At 36.7% G+C, this 17,250-nt stretch overlaps 1 protein-coding gene across 1 annotated transcript; it reads left to right on the top strand.

Annotated features, from left to right (window-relative positions):
• Positions 1-7,317: 7,317 nt before the first annotated feature.
• Positions 7,318-16,166, top strand: tfa (transferrin-a). The gene is made up of 17 exons (XM_079347453.1): positions 7,318-7,422; positions 7,514-7,662; positions 9,050-9,152; positions 9,258-9,449; positions 9,894-10,023; positions 10,282-10,337; positions 11,139-11,302; positions 11,949-12,102; positions 12,427-12,593; positions 12,700-12,796; positions 12,900-12,920; positions 13,398-13,559; positions 13,690-13,840; positions 14,646-14,713; positions 14,809-14,990; positions 15,436-15,628; positions 15,792-16,166. The coding sequence occupies exons 1-17, from the start codon at positions 7,383-7,385 to the stop codon at positions 15,836-15,838; spliced, it is 2,076 nt and encodes a 691-aa protein (XP_079203579.1). The 5' UTR covers positions 7,318-7,382; the 3' UTR covers positions 15,839-16,166.
• Positions 16,167-17,250: the final 1,084 nt, after the last annotated feature.

Here is a 17,250-nt window from a genome sequence, read left to right as displayed (position 1 = left end):
GGGCATTAAACTCATCAACAACCACACAAGTGATTATATTTGCACACACGGACGCAGGGTAACTATTTGTATGCTTGGAAAAATGGAATGGTTTTGGGTTTAGCTTAAAAAAGTAAACGTAGTTGTGACTGACATCAGCTCAATGGGGAGCTTGATCCACAGAGGGAGCACAGGAACTAAAGGCGCCCTCCTGAGACTTTGATCTTATTCTGGGTACGTCTAAAACAACCTTCACCTGATGACCTGAGGGGCCGGGGTCAGCTTGTAGTTTGTGAGCAGGTCAGAAATGTACGCAGCAGTTTTACTGTTCCTGTTGATATTACACTAAAGACTTTTGGTTTGGCAACAAACTAAAGCATCCAATGATGTCATCTTGGGCTTTGGGAAACACCAATCAACTTTTTTTTTTTTTTTTAAACTTTGCTGATGTCTTCAACCTAACAGCCATCAATGACATGAGAGAACCTCCAATATATTGATGATGAAATTTATTCTTAATTTCACATATCCCGATGCTTTATGATTGAGGCCAACATCAATGACAGTTTTCAGTGAATGAAATGTGATGAAAGCCATAAACATAAATAAGTGCTTTAGTACTTGATATGGACAGGTGGTGGCAGTAATGTGTCTAAAACATGGCCGGAAGAGGACCACTTGCCAGTGTGAGTATTCTGTAGACGCTTTGAGTGCTCCTAAAGAAATGATTACAGTGCATTTGTTGGGCCTTGGTATATTACTGGCTGACATATACACAACATGTAACAACTTTAAAGGTTGGTCTTGGGGTTAAGATGGTTTCTTTTTGTTAAAACTTTTTTTTCTGAAATGTTTTGATAGCCAAGTACTGAAGTACTGAAATCTTTGAAGATATGTGGAGCTGGGTTTTTTTAGCAGCTATAAGAAAAGCCTAAACAGTCAAAGATCAGCTCGATAGAATCCATTCCTTTTCAAATATACAGAGCAGACTTTACCAGGCATTAGGATAGTTTCCTACATGGGTCTTTTTAAAGTTTACTTAACCTTTCTTAAGGACTCTTAAATGGCCTGAAGACCATTGTAGAAACACAGACAACTACTGAAAGGAGGAACCTTTTATTCCCTGTTTAGTGGTGCCTGGGACTGAAAGTTCTGTGTTTGTGTTTAAGTCCCTGAACCCTTAGAAGGCATTTCCTCATTTGATATGAGATTGAGGCTCGGTGATGTTGAGGAGCCTGTATCGCACATTCCCTCCAATGTATGTCATAGGTGTTTACCTTGAGGTCTGGAGACACCGCAGATTTTCATATACTGTTCCATCTAATGAAAAAGGTAAGTACAACATTGTTCTGATGTGCAGTGACCATTCCCTTTTCAATGCAATAAATGAACCCCGACCCTCTTAGAAAAAAAAAAAGCCCACAGAGCAGAAGTTGTTCATGTGATAAAGCAGAAACTATTACTCAAAGATTTGTTGCAAAAACAATTAAATGTTTTAATATTCAATTTGTCTAGATCGTCAGGGTCACAGCTTTAAAAAAAAAGAAAAAAAGACAATGTAATGTGTCAGCATTTTAAAAGTTAAAATTCATGTTTTATTTTCCCTTTGAACAAGGGCTCCAAGTGATATTTGCAACAGTGCCGGTACAGGGCAACGGTCGAAGGTGAAAGAAAAGGCCCTGCAGCTGTACAAACAGATGAGGACACTGACTCTAATTCTCTCCTCGCTCTGTGAACAATACAGTATGAGAAGGACATTCCTTCACCTACTGACATAAGGAGGTTGCAAAGGGCAGCACTGAACAGTATTGACAACTTTTCCCTCCTCGGTTAAGATCATGTTAAAATGTAGTTTTTACCTTCAAGTGCGGAACAGGTGAAATCATTCAAGCAAAAGGTCTTTCTTCCATACAGATGGAAAAAGATCATCTCAGGTCAAATATCACTGTTTAAGGCGAACACATCTTTGATATTTGCATTGCTGTGGATAGTAAACAGTTGAAGTTTGTTTTCATGTTTTGCTGATTTTGCAGCTTTGAGGTTATAAAAGCTTTCCAAAGCCAGCTGGAATAACAACAGCAAGCTAGACGTGAGACTTGTGAAACTTTCTGAGTTTTACACTTCAACATAAGCACAGACAACAACCTGCATTCACTCCACATGTGATCCTTTTGTATGTGCTTAAAGGTGAATGAGGTAACCGGGAAAGAAATGATCAGACGCCGTATGTTTCAGGTTTCTTCTGTTGCATAAGAAGGTTGGATGTTGACCTGAGTCGTCAGTGGACCTTTCAGTTAGTTCTCAGAATGAAATCAATGAAAGTTAATGTGTGATCGGTGAGATTAAAGAGGGGCTCCTCTCATTTTCCTCACAAAGTTCAGTGAAATTAGGACAAGAAATTTACTCACCATGTTGTGTAATATCTTGTGTGGCCCTGGTGGAGACTTCTTAATATCCAACTCATTTTATGTATGTAGTTTGGGCTTAAGGTCTAATGATGTGTTATTTTTCGCAGTATGTTAGAAACTGGAGTTGTAGATGAACAGTAGTGAAGAGACACTGAGTTCTAGTGGAAAGAGTCACTGAGTTTGTTATGTGAAGTGTAGGTCTGGTGATTTAGAGCTAAAGGGTCAGCATGGTTAGCCTCAAGGGCATCATTTTTTTCACAACTTTTTTATCAATCTGCTTTGTGTGAATGCCCAAAATGCATGGAGAGACAATACTTCATTAAAAGGGCACTGAAATAAATCACATTTCCATTCATGGCATCCTGAACTAAAAGTTACAGAAACATCCAAAGAAGAACATTCCCTGTTTTCTGCACAGCTTGAAGCTCCTGTGAGTAACTTTGGGTTTGTATAGTTTAGGTAAATCATGTGGACAGAGTTGTACATTATCTCTTTGCAGATATTCCTGTCCAGTGCATGTGTACCACCAACTCTCATCCTGCTTCTCTGAACAATCAAAGGTCTCACATTATGTCCGCCAAGCTTTTGTAAAGTGTAAAAAAAAAGAAAAAAAGGAAGAACAAAAAAAACTCTTTGGCAGTGTGCACTTAATCATTTTATCAGACACCTACCTTGCGGCAGCAGTTTCAGGCATTAAAAATAATTATCTGGCAACTTTAAGTATCAAATGTGGTGTTGTTTGCTTTTTAACTTCATACCAGCTGAAATGTCCTCACATGAAGCTTTAAAGACCAGCAAAGGTTGAGCTGATCAGAACACTAACATGTTTGTAAAGCACCAGCATGTTGTTTCAGCTCTCCATTTTTACTCTTTTCAGTGCCTGCTGGTTTTGGTCCTGGTCTGCTCAGCGGGGCCTGGACTTTGGTCCATTAATCATGTCCTTTCCTCGGTAGCTCAGTTGATGTGTAGAAGCATGATGGACAAAACAAACACACTAGTTTGAGTCTGCAGATTATTTTAAATAGTGACTGGTGATATCTTTCTGTAATGGCCAACTTGTACTGATTAAGCCTCTGTTCATGTTTCAGGAAAATAATCATCAATTGATAAGTGTATCCACACTGATTAAGCATAGTCAGGAGGGCTTTGTGGTCAGAATCACTTTTTGATATGCAGACAGACGCGTCTTCAAGGTATTTTAGGAAGCCTCATTGTTGTTTCAGATTATTAAGAAAATATTAACTAGAAGCTATCGATGTTGTATTAACATCTAAAGCTATTATTATTAAAAACATGATGTTTTACCCAGAACATGTGACTTCCTACTCGTAGAAAAGGAAAAGTCCACTTTAGTACAGGACAGCTGTGTTTTTTCTCATGTGTCATGTCATGGCAGTGATTCAAAAAGTGACAAAGAAACATTTAAATCAAGACTCAGGACAGATAATGACAGGCTCGGACATTAATAGGGGCTGGTCGACCTCAAATCAATATCACAATTAATTCAACATTTTTCCTTGATTACAAATAATGAACAATTATTTAGTTTCATGCCCTCATAGTTCTCTCACATGCTCTCTACTGTAAATATAACTATTAAAGCTGGGATATTATTTCTAATGAAAGAGTGCATATCGTACAAAATATGTTGTGGTCATTTATTCAATATTTCAAACCGCCTTCAAAGCATTGCTTAAAAATACACATTTTAGTTTAAAAGTAGAAATTCAGACAGTAGAACATAAATGGCTTGCATCTCTTGCAAACAGTTTTTCTGCATTGTTTACATTTGATTTCTTTTTGTTCTGTGTCGTCTTCCATAAAGACAAAATGAGTCCAGACAATGGACATTGCTTCCATGTTGCAGATTGGACATGTCGTCACGTGAGTCTCCCTGAAAATAATCGAAATAATCAACATGGGCAAGAATACATCGATTAGAGTTTCTGAATGTCAGTTTTGACTAATTTATGATGAAACGCCCAGCCCTACATTTGATCTGTTCTCAGATAGCAACGATGCTAGTAATCTAATACACCAGAAAAACAGAGTTTGTGTAAGAGGAACAAAGGGTATTTGTGTGACTGAGTGAGACTTCCTTGTTATCTTTGGTAAAGTGAACCCCAGTGTCTGGGAACTTTATGTTGAAATCTGATAATAAGTCTCTCTGTTTTCATGCCACGTTTCTTGTACCAAAAACCTGTAGTATTGCTTAATATGTAAATTATGTAAGCTGAAATATTTTCTTTTTCTTTTTTTGAATCGCAGACGTGCGCTTTATTGGGTTGTGTGCACCAGATGCTTGGGGCCTCATGCACAAACCTTCGTGTACATAATGTTTTACTCAGATCATGTGACTTTAAACAGAAAAGTCCACTTTAGTACAGGACAGCTGTATTTTTTCTTGCCAGATGCTTTATCAAAAGGTGTCATGTCATGGCACTGATTCAAAAAGTGACAAAGAAACATCTAAATCAAGACTCAGGACAGATAATGACAGGCTCGGACATTAAGGACTCAGGCATTACATCAAACGTGATAGCAGCAGACTGAAACTGTGCGAGGACTAAATTTGGAACCTGTTCATTGCTGGTAAATCAGGGCTTGTTAAGGTATCCAAATAGTTTTTTTCACCATGACAAGTAAGATCATGTGGATTTACTGCATTATGATCATTAAAATCCTGATCACATTAAAAACTCGCTTTATCAAACTTCTTAATCAATAACTAGCCTCAAACATGCCAGTCATTTGATTAGAGCTGGTCGACCTCAAATCAATATCACAATTAATTCAACATTTTTCCTTGATTACAAATAATGAACAATTATTTAGTTTTATGCCCTCATAGTTCTCTCACATGCTCTCTAATGTAAATATAACTATTAAAGCTGGGATATTATTTATATTTGATTTTATATTTGGGATATTTATATATAGTTGTGGTCATTTATTCAATATTTCAAACCGCCTTCAAAGCATTGCTTAAAATTAAAAATACACATTTTAGTTTAAAAGTAGAAATTCAGACAGTAGAACATAAATGGCTTGCATCTCTTGCAAACAGTTTTTCTGCATCGTTTACATTTGACTTCTTTTTGTTCTGTGTCGTCTTCCATAAAGACAAAATGAGTCCAGACAATGGACATTGCTTCCATGTTGCAGATTGGACATGTCGTCACGTGAGTCTCCCTGAAAATAATCGAAATAATCAACATGGGCAAGAATACATCGATTAGAGTTTCTGAATGTCAGTTTTGACTAATTTATGATGAAACGCCCAGCCCTACATTTGATCTGTTCTCAGATAGCAACGATGCTAGTAATCTAATACACCAGAAAAACAGAGTGAGACTGAGTGAGATGCCAAAGGGCTTTGAGAAGGTGTCATTGTCTGATCAGCCAAAATCAGCTCCATTTCCTTTTTGAATCACCCTTCTTCCTTGTTATCTTTGGTAAAGTGAACAACAGTGTCTGGGAACTTTATTATGTTGAAATCTGCTAATAAATCTCTCTGTTTTCATGCCACCCTTCTTGTACCAATAACTTGACACACACATGCGTATCATGCATATAAGGAAGTCAAGCAAATTCTTGTGTTTTCTTTTTGAGACAGATACAATGGTCTATTCATAGTATATAACCTGGAGAGTCCATCCAACATGAAGCCTTTTTCCGATAATAGTGCTGCTCAAATGCCTCCGTAAAGGCTCTAAAACACCTGAGCTTCAAGGGTCTTATGGATCAAATGCATTTCAACACAATAGACAGCTCAGACAATATAAAAGTCTGCCTTTGCCTGTTTGCCTTTCTTACACTTTACTCACAGAGTGAAAGTAAGAAGTCATATTTGCACAGACTTGCGGAACAAACTGTTTTTGATCCTCCTCTTTCATTCAACTCATAAAGGTACCCTCTATTTACTATAGAGGGTAAAAAAAGCTTAAAGTTATGATTGTAGATGAACTAGGTTATTGATATATTCAATGTATTGGTTGTGCTACACCTGAATCACAATGAATCTTTACTTAATACATACATCAAGTTATTATTCACTCCTGCAAATCCCATTTACTAGCAAACATAGGCTACATCACAAATAAGATTATTGTAATTTCAATCAAGGTTGCTGCAAACTTTGTTAACACATACAAGGAGCCATGGTGTTCCGTTTCATAATGAAATAAGATAGAGAAAAAGTACTTGAAAATATATGCTGCAACACAATAAAAAATTTAAAACACAAATATTTAAAATCTAACATATAATGTTCATAAGAGTAATGACTGATCAAATATGTTCAGTATTTATTATTATAGCCTCCCATATTCTAGTCCCGTGTAGGCTAAAACAATCTTCGTTGCAGTTAAGTAAATGACGGATATTTCAAACTTTGGGCAAGATCAACGACAGAGGTGTTGATTCAAATCACAGACCAACATGAACCTTTGCTCTTGCGTTGGGCAACAATGACTCTGTATGCACAGCTCTTTAGTTGGTCCCACTGAGCTCTCTGGGATGAGGTGCTTGGATTTATCCAAACAAGATTTCAAAAGCATTTGTCCTTTTCTTAAGGCACTTTTTGCAACTAATTTTATGGGGTCATTCAGGACTATGTTATGAATAGCCTAGATACATCTACCACTCCAAGTAAATGCAATACCTCCTTGTCTGCTTCAAATCAGGTTTTAATTAAAAACCGTTTTATGCAGTTTGGTCTGGCTACAGTGGACCTAACATTGTCACATAATATGAAGTAGGTGAGCCGTGCCAGGAGAAAAAAAGAATGATTACAAAGTATAACAAAACTTGTGAATCTCCAGTGTGTGGAAATGTGGGAATTCATGCCAGCCCGCGCTCCATCTTCAACAAAAGTACACGCACGCCCCCAAGCACGCTTACGTTAGGAAACCTGAGCAAACGAGAGAGAGGTTTGCTATAAAAAGCCTGAGCTCCCTCCAGGACGACGCTGATGTGAAGACTCTGCCGTCCAACATGAAGGCTCTTCTCCTCGTAGCGCTGCTCGGCTATCTCGGTAAGGGTTTAAACCTTTGCACAGCAAGACTATGTTGATCCAGATCTCATATTCAACTCTGTATTGTTTTTTTTTATTGATGCATTTGCAGCGACTGTGTTCGCCGTCCCCCTCGAGAAGGTGAAATGGTGCGTCAAGTCGGACCAAGAATTGCAGAAATGTTCGGACCTCGCTGCCAACTCTCCGGCGTTCACCTGCGTGAAGAGAGACAGCACTTTGAGCTGCATCATGGCAATAAGGGTGAGGGGATTCAACTTTCTCAGAGCTTAGCCTACCATTGGAGTTCTTATCGTCCTTCTTTTAAATTAATGGAAAACGAAAAGCCTAATCTATATTTGCTTAAACATTTTTCAACAGTCACAAGATAAGATAAAATAATATAATCCTTTACTCATCTCCCAAACAGAGAAATGTAGTGTTACAGCAGAAAAGCAGGATAGCAAAAGAAAATCACACAGTGTGAAATTAAATTAGATAAAAATATAAAAATGTAAAAAAATAAAAATGTAAAAAAAGAGTCAGAACTACAAGGTGTCTGAATAAACTGTATGAGCACTATCATGCACACAGTGCATATAAAGATGGACATGTTATGGCACAATTTGTCCCATAAATTATTATTGCGATGCAAATCAAGCAGGAGGCCTCAAGTAAGCTGGATTTACATTTTTTAATTTCTTAATTAGAAAATTGGATTCATATAACTATGGAATATATCATGGGTTCCCAAACTTTGTCATGCCATGGACTCCAATATAACATTAGCCTCTGACCCTGCTGCAATAACATGTAACATTGTAAAATGCACATAACAATTAAAATGGCGAATATAAAATATAATGTACACCTTTTTTAATTATTTCATGCAAGAATTATGAAATAATGTACCTTTTTTTTCTTATAATAATAATAATAATAATAATGCATTTTATTTATAGAGCGCTTTTCAAAAACTCAAAGACGCTTTACATGTTAAAAACAACTAGTTGTTGGGATATGCAAAATGTCTTTTTCATTTGTCTTTTACATTTACATTTTTTTTATAGAAGTTTCCATTAGACTGGACTTCATCAATGTGCAGTGCAAAAATACAATTATTCATTTATTTGTTTAATGTAAAAACAAAATCTTTTTTTTTTTTGTTTCTATTTACACGCTTCTTGAATATGATATTCGAAGGTTGTCAGTCTGCGTTTCCTGTTGTATACTTTGAAAAACACTTGTATTTTGTATCATTTAGATGTATATTATTATTATTATTATATATTATTGATGTAATAACACATATAAAGCACTTGCATTACTTATGCTGGAGGGGAGGGGATGCATACTTATCTCTGCTTTCATTATTTTTTTCTACCGATCCCTGAAAATGAAAAAAATCATGTGACACTTATGCTATTGTAGGTAAACATCTGAGATGTAAAACTTCTTGTGACTGAAATCATGAACTGAAATGTTTTGACACTGAATTAGAAAGCCAAAGTCTTTTTAAAAAAGTGGATTTCATTATGTTACAAAATTTACTAATTCATAACACTGCATTTATTAGCTGACAAATTGGCATGCAAACACATAAATCTGTGAGCTGTTGGGGATATGGCTAAGCTGCTGGTGTGTTGTTCAGGCTGGGGAAGCTGATGCTATCACTTTGGATGGAGGAGACATCTACACTGCTGGACTGATCAACTACGACCTGCAGCCCATCATTGCTGAGGACTACGGCACCTGTAGGTTTACTTATCAGCAGACATTTCAGAAGAGTTTCTTGATCCTTTCGTATGTACTACAGATGGTTTAAAAGGATGTGTTCCTGTTCTGTTTTGTCCATCCAGCCTCAGAAACCTGTTACTATGCTGTAGCTGTTGTGAAGAAGGGCAGTGGATTCACCTTCAGTCAGCTCCAGGGAAAGAAGTCTTGTCACACTGGTTTGGGGAAATCTGCAGGCTGGAACATTCCTATTGGAACTCTGGTGTCCATGAATTTGATTCAGTGGGAAGGCATTGAAGACAAACCTGTAGAGGAGGGTGAGTGACACAAAACATGAAGCTCAAACAAAATGTGCTACATTCACTTTACCACCCCTGCTCACTGTGGGCGAAACATAATATATGAAATTGCTGCTTTAAAGGTTAAAAAACTAAAATCATACAATTACTAATTCCAAACAATAAGATGATGCAATAGCTGGTTACTCCGGTGAGCTCAGTTTAGATTATTTTAGCTGAGCTTGAGGCTATAGGAAAAAGTAACTCTGCCCCATGTTTCTGCTCGACGGGAAATCAACATGATGATGCACGGCTTTTTTTATACAATGATATCCAACACAGGAAGCAGCTCAGTAAGTTATAAAACATTGTTCAAATCTTTTTCAGACATTGCAAAATTGTTTCATGCACATTTTAGGACATTTGTTTTTTCTCTTGATTAAATGAGAAATCTAATTTTTTTTCGGGTTATTATAATTGCAGCGGTTAGCGCCTACTTCTCATCCAGCTGTGCCCCAGGAGCAGACCCTACCAGCACTCTGTGCAAGCAGTGCAAGAATGACTGCTCGAAGACCCAAAGGGAGCCTTACTATGACTACTCCGGAGCTTTCCAGTCAGTATGATTTTTAATTCTTTGATCCAAATAAGGCCTTATATGACTGTCCTCTATCCACCTACACACCTTTATCTTCTGAATATGATAAGCTATGACGGCTGAGTATGTACCTCTATGACTTTTGACGTAGGCTAATTTAAGGGTCTCTTAGATCTGTCCTCTTTGTTAAAATGTACTGCATTTCATTTCAAAACAAACTTGTAATGTTGATGCAGGCATGTTGTTTTCTATCAAGTAACAGACTCTATGTTGTAGGTGTTTGGCTGATGATGCTGGAGATGTAGCTTTTGTGAAGCATCTTACTGTACCAGGTCAGTATCATTTATTGTAATACTTATTTAATTAGGGAATTTGTTGAGTCTATAAATTAAACAGTTTAGTTTTACTGAAAATTCAAATCTGCTATTTATTGATAATTTTACAAGCTATTCTAGTATTGCTTACAAACAACAACATCTTTGCCAGATATAATTACATATTGTTTAATGCTCCATAACTACTGTATAAATTAGATAGGAACATTAAACTGCCTCCTCACAATTTGATTAGGATAGCCAATGATTAGGAAGCAAAGCATAGAGATTACAAAGGTGGAAACAGTCTCATCAAACTTCTCATTAAGTTGGTTCAGTATGTATCTGTTTTTGTTGCAGAACTTCTTCCTGAATTTAGTTTTTTTCATGTGATTGTACAGAACTCACACATAAAGCTCATAATTTCTGTTAAATAACATTTGGATTCATAGTTATAAAAAGACTAAAATTGTAATGTAGCTGGACTCCAGCTTGTATAACACTTTTCTAGTCTTCTGACTACTCAAAGTGCTTTCACACCTTATCACACACTGATGGTGGAGGCTGCTAAGTAAAATGGCCGTCAGTATGAACTTATCCATTCAAACACATTCATATGATAGTTTAGAGACAACAGGACTGAGCCACAGCTGCCCAAAAATACTCTATTTTATAATATGTATGGGGTTGTGGAAACAGTATTTTATTTGAAATAGCTTTATCCTCCAACTCAACTTAAAACAATTATAAAGTGACTGGAGAAAGTATAAAACAACTGGGTGATTTGAGGGGGAATTTCATTTCTATTTATTCTTTCAGATTCTGAAAAGGCCAAATATGAGCTTCTGTGCAAGGATAACACCAGAGCACCTATTGACAGCTATCAAAACTGCCACTTGGCCAAAGTGCCTGCTCATGCCGTTGTCACCCGCAAGGACCAACAGCTGGCCGATTTCATCTGGGAAAGCCTCAACTCAGTTCAGGTATCATTGAAAAAAGCTTAACTTATCTGTGAGTTTATATTGGGTGTGTGTTTGTGTGCATGGTCTATAGGAAGACATATATGATATCGATAATATATGTGTAAACAAACTGATTGTACATCATCACAAAATAAAACATACAATGATGTTTTAGCCAGAAAATGGAGTAATTCCATAGCTATCAAACTAAACTAAACTAACAATAAAAAGGAGTTGTAATTCCTACCAAACATTGTTATAACTGCAAAAAGAAGAAGCACAGTGCAATTAATATACAAACAAAATCCATACAATTTGCAGAAAAGGACTTCCTGTTATGCTCAGTAATGCACAGAAGTAGAAACAAAATGTGCACACTGCTCCAGCCACATTTAGTAAGCTTGATATTGACGATGTCAGGGCTTATTAACTTTCTCAGGATTTCTTATAACTACATTATTGACTTGATTCCTTAATGTTATGTAAAACTAAGTAAAGCCAATAAACATTATATTTTACTTTGACATATCGACATAGGTCAGTGAACCAGCTGAGCCATCCCAGTTAAAGCGTTTTGAAATGCCCCCTGGATGTAAAATTGGAACAGTTACTTCCTAATATGATAAAGCTCTAAAATAATGACTAAGCGTACTTTGTGTTTTTTCAGGGTTTCGACCTCTTCTCATCTGATGCCTATGCACCTTCCAAAAACCTGTTATTCAAAGACTCCACCAAGAAACTGGTGAGGGTGCCAACAAACACAGACTCCTTCCTCTACTTGGGTGCTGAATACATGAGCATTGTCCGCTCTCTTAAGAAAGGTAAGCTGTAAACTAAAGAAAACTGAACACAGATTAACATACAAACCACCAGACATGCCTATTTATTAGATACACTTTACTTAATGTCTATATGTCTCTATTGCTCTTGGATCCTATAGTTTAGCAAATGTCATATTTAATCTTATCTGTGATTGTTACATTGTTTGTTTTAATGATTTTATAAATGTTTTGGGGTTTTTTTACGTTTCTTTTTCTCTTTGTCATGAATTTTTGGATGTCTCGTGTGAACCACTTTGAATTGCGTTGCAGAAATGTTCTAAACTGGCCTTGCCTTACGGTTTGGATATTTACTTCACTTTATAGAGCAGGCTGCTGCCACCTCATCCAGCGCCATTAGATGGTGTGGTGTGGGCCACGCTGAGACCGCCAAGTGCGACGCGTGGAGTATCAACAGTGTGGGTGACGACGGCTCCACTGATGTTGAATGCGTGAGAGGCAACACCGTTGAAGAGTGCCTGTCAAAGATAATGGTAAATCTCTCTTGGAAGGACACATGACTACGGTACAAGCTTGTTTCTACTTATGTATTTCTGCAGCATTTATCTCTGATTGTTTGTTTTCTTGTTTATTGTGTAGCGTAAAGAGGCTGATGCAATGGCAGTGGATGGAGGACAGGTGTACACAGCTGGAAAGTGTGGTCTGGTTCCAGTTATGGCAGAGCAGTATGATGAAGGTACAGGGGGTTAGAAAGCACAGAACATGAAGTTTATAATCATTTTTTAAATATTCAAAATTTCTACATGGAATAAAATGTGATTCTCTGTTTCTATCTGCAGGGCTGTGCAGCACACCTGGAGGTAAAAAAACAAACAAAAACAAACAGAATTTCTTTATCTTCTACTATTAGGTAGATAAAATGATGATAGGATAGTGATCAATATCAATTTGTTTGTAAACATGCATTTGTTATTTTCACTCACTAGAATTTGAAAAACAGCTTAGAAAAATGTATGTGTTTATAAAATTGCAGAAGAAGTTTTTCTGAAGATGTATTCTTCAACTATTGCCAGTTTTAGGATTCATTTAGGATTCAATATGATCCATTAAGGCACAGATTTAGCCTGTTATCTCTCCAGTTAAATCTCAAGTATCAACAAGTGTACAAACCAAACAGTCCTTTTTCTTAAGTGTGTAATTATGAGTTACTGTTTTAAGTAAACTTTGAATTTTCAATATTCAAATACAAATGAGTGTTTGTACATCAAAGATGAATGAATAGCCGTTTGTCTTCCAGGCCTAAGATTAATTCTTATCTCTCACTTCCACTATTGTAGCCACAGCTTCCTACTATGCAGTTGCTGTTGTAAAGAAGAGTTCTGGGGTGACATGGGACAGCCTGAGGGGTAAAAGATCTTGTCACACGGGCTTGGGCAGAACTGCTGGCTGGAACATCCCGATGGGTCACATCCACAAACTGACTAACGACTGTGACTTCAGTATGTCAAAACTGATATAAACATAGATACTAGTATTCAAGTTACATTATTTGTTGCAGATTCTTTTTCATCTCCCTTATTTCTGGCTGTACTGCAAACACAATGTACTGACATGTCCTGCTCTCCTCAGCTCAGTTCTTCAGCAGTGGCTGTGCCCCCGGTTCAGACCCCACCTCGCCTTTCTGTAGTCAGTGTGCCGGCAGCGGTAAAACTGTGGGAGACGAGTCCAAGTGCAAAGCTAGCGCTGAAGAGAAGTACTACGGCTACACTGGAGCCTTTAGGTAGGACGCACAGTGCCGTATGCAGTCTGCATGTAAATGTACAATAAGTGTGCATGTTTGTCAAAACATTTCAGTTTTACATGTTGGATAATTTAGGCAGTTTGTTTCTTTTTTAGATTAAACAAAGGGGATTGCTATGTCCTGCAAATCTGTGTGTAAAATATGCAGCTCAAATCCTAAAATTCTTAGTATAACCAAGATTAGGAAAAAGACTGGAAGACGAAACTGGTTTAAAGCGACTTGACAAAAAAAAAAAAAGCTGTCTTTATTTTTACATTTCGGTTCACTTTTTACTTAGAGAGAAAGCTATCAACTATGAATTTGGTATCTGCGGATTCATTTAGAGCGAAACAATTTCGGTCGCCATATTGTAAATGCTGACGTGAACATTCTGTCATTTTAGAAAAAGGCAAAGACAAGAAGCTGAGGTTGGTCCTTAAACCTTGAAACAGCAAATGCATGCCATGTAACATCCGTCAAAACGGATTAGATATAAACTTACTGCCTCCTTATATTGTGTATAAATATAGAAAAGAACACTCAAAGAACAGCATTTTTTTTCACTTCCGAATAAGCTTCATTTTCCAACCCTAAATGGTTTCTGGTTGGTTTGAAGTCTTTTAAACACAGCATGGTGTTGGCTTTATAAATGATGGCTCCATTATGAGTCAAGAAGTTGATAAATCCAGGAATGCTTAAAGCAGTGGCTAACTTGTAAACAACAATATAAATAACATGCTAATCCAACTAATTATCCAAATATGATCACTTCTGGAAACAAGTTCTGTTTTGTATTTCACGTCAGATGTCTTGTTGAGGGTGCTGGTGATGTTGCATTCATCAAACACTCAATCGTCCCTGAAAACAGTAATGGTAAGGGGGCTGACACTGGCTTACTTTAATCTCTATTACATTGTAGCTTTGTTCAAGACTAAACTATGTGTATTATGCTACCTCTTCATTCAAAGGCAATGGTCCAGATTGGGCTAGATCTCTGAGTTCTGACGATTATGAATTGATCTGCCCGGGAATGAGTCCGATGCCAATCTCTGAATTCAAGACTTGTCACCTTGCGAAGGTGCCTGCACACGCTGTGGTGACTCGTCCAGAGAGCCGCAACGATGTGGTCACCACTCTCAAGACCCAGCAGGTTCGTGGCGCTTTTTGTTTTTTTTTCAGGTGGCCCTTACTTTTAGTTTATTTGGATTGCAATAAATTATTTTGTGTTTTCCTCCAGTAAGATGCTTTTTCACCACTTTTAGGCCTCAGAAAATTCCTCAACAAGACATGTATTGCCCAGCCCATCATTTCTGTTTTTGATCTCATATGATTTACATTGGATGCTTACACACAATCTGTTACTTCTACTTATTAAAATGTCATCCATTTGTTCAGCTTTAATACACTGGAATCATTTGAGCATGTATAGTTAAACCTTTGCAGGAGTTTTCAGCATCCAGGTTTTAGAGACATTCAACAGAACAGTTCCTTCTCCTAACAATAACATTCTTTCTTCTCTTAACTTCTGTTGTTACCTGACAGTGATAAGGTTTTTTAATTATGTTTTAAATAATCATCTTCTCTTTCATTTTTAGAGCACGTTTGGCGTCAGTGCTGGAGATAACTCATTCAAGCTGTTCCAGTCAGAGAACGGCAAAAACCTTCTTTTCAAAGACTCCACCAAGTGTCTCCAAGAGATTCCGGCTGGAACAGGCTACGACTCGTTTTTGGGGACAGAATACATGGATGCCATGAAATCACTCAGGACTTGTGGTACATCTACTTCAGGTTTGTAAAACTGCAGCATGGGCTATATATATGTATATAAGATTTACAGTACAGTGAATAAACAAACTATTCAAAATGTGTGTCATTTACCTGGGATTACCTTGATATGTTTCTGTTTAACTGTTGTCAATCATTTTTCTCTTTGTTTGTCTTCATTTAACAGATCTGGAGAAATCGTGCACTTTCCATTCCTGTCAGCAAAAAAATTAACAGTCCCTACGGACCATGTGGTTCCTCGTCCAGCCCTCCATGATTCAAGCACCTTACCCACACTTCCCACACTCATCTCAAAAATGGCATTTTGTATTTTCCTACTGATCTTGTTGTAGACTACTTTAGCGTAAAAACAACAAACTGATACATTTTACTGACAGAGCTTATAAACCGCTCTTCTGTGACCAATCACACCCACATTCTGCCCACAGCCATTTCTATTTGAATGCATTTGAAAAAAAAATAAAAAAATTACACTACCATGTCATCGGATCAACTGTTTTGTTAACACATGACTTTTCCCAAATAAAGCTTTTAAACTCTCTTTTGTGTCTGTATGATGTTTTTCTTTTCAAATGTGTATTTTTAAACATTTAATTTGAGAAAATAACAAAACATTATATTGTTGAAAAAAAAGTAGCAAATATTTAATTTAATGAACCATATCATCATGTTTGCTTTACTGTAAATAAGAATGTAGAGCTTTTTTTGAAAAAACACTGTAGGTGTTGGAAAGCACAAAAAAAATAAATTATATATATATATATATATATATATATATATATATATATATATATATAAATGTTTTCCACTAAAAGACAATTATGTGGTTTTGTGCAAGGGAATAAAACATTGATTTTATAAGCTAGAAAGCATTTTAGATAGCAAGTTTCACAAAGAAAAGTTAAGTTTCTAGTTTAATAAGGAAATAGTAAAAAAAAAAAAAATCATCTTTTCCCATGAGGTGAAGGGATACTGTGCTTTCTTAGCTAGCCCCCAGAGAGAAATCCAACCAACTCCATTTATTTGTGATTCGTTTTCGACTCCGAAATCGTATCGCAAATATCTGGCCTACAACACACAGAAATGTTATATCACTCTGGAAGTTTAAACAGTACGTTGACCCTATTACCATTATTTATTGGCAATGTCACATCTTAGGCAATGAACAAACATTTTGTCAGGCGATGCTGCCATGTCCAAATCAAAGCTGCTTATAGGCCATGGGGCAAAACTTCACTTTGGGCCCTGTATTAGACCGCAAGTTTACTTTGAACTAGGGACCTTAAGAAGACTGCACTATTTTTTTAAGATTGTTTTGAGGTCTACGTTTTCATAAGACAGCTAAAGATCACGTTTTATGACCAATTTATGCAATTTCAAAGGGTTTATATACTTTTTCTTTAAACTTTATATATAAATTCCAAAGCGGATTTCATAAATTAGTCTTGAAAATAATTTCTTTTTTTTTTGTCTGCAGTTCCTTTGATTACATATGTTGCTAATTTTAAGATAGTGAATCTATTTGGTTTAGTAATGAGTAGAAGGTGTTTGACAATTGGGTTGGGTTAGGTGTGGGCAATTTATAAATCATTAGATTTATAAATAAAGTAAACGTTGCAGTCCTA

Source organism: Symphodus melops (assembly GCF_947650265.1).
Source record: "Symphodus melops genome assembly, chromosome: 7".
NCBI classification, from domain to species: Eukaryota; Metazoa; Chordata; class Actinopteri; order Labriformes; family Labridae; genus Symphodus; species Symphodus melops.
The sequence above is the reverse complement of the archived record's forward strand: the minus strand, read 5'-3'. Positions and strand labels throughout refer to the sequence as shown.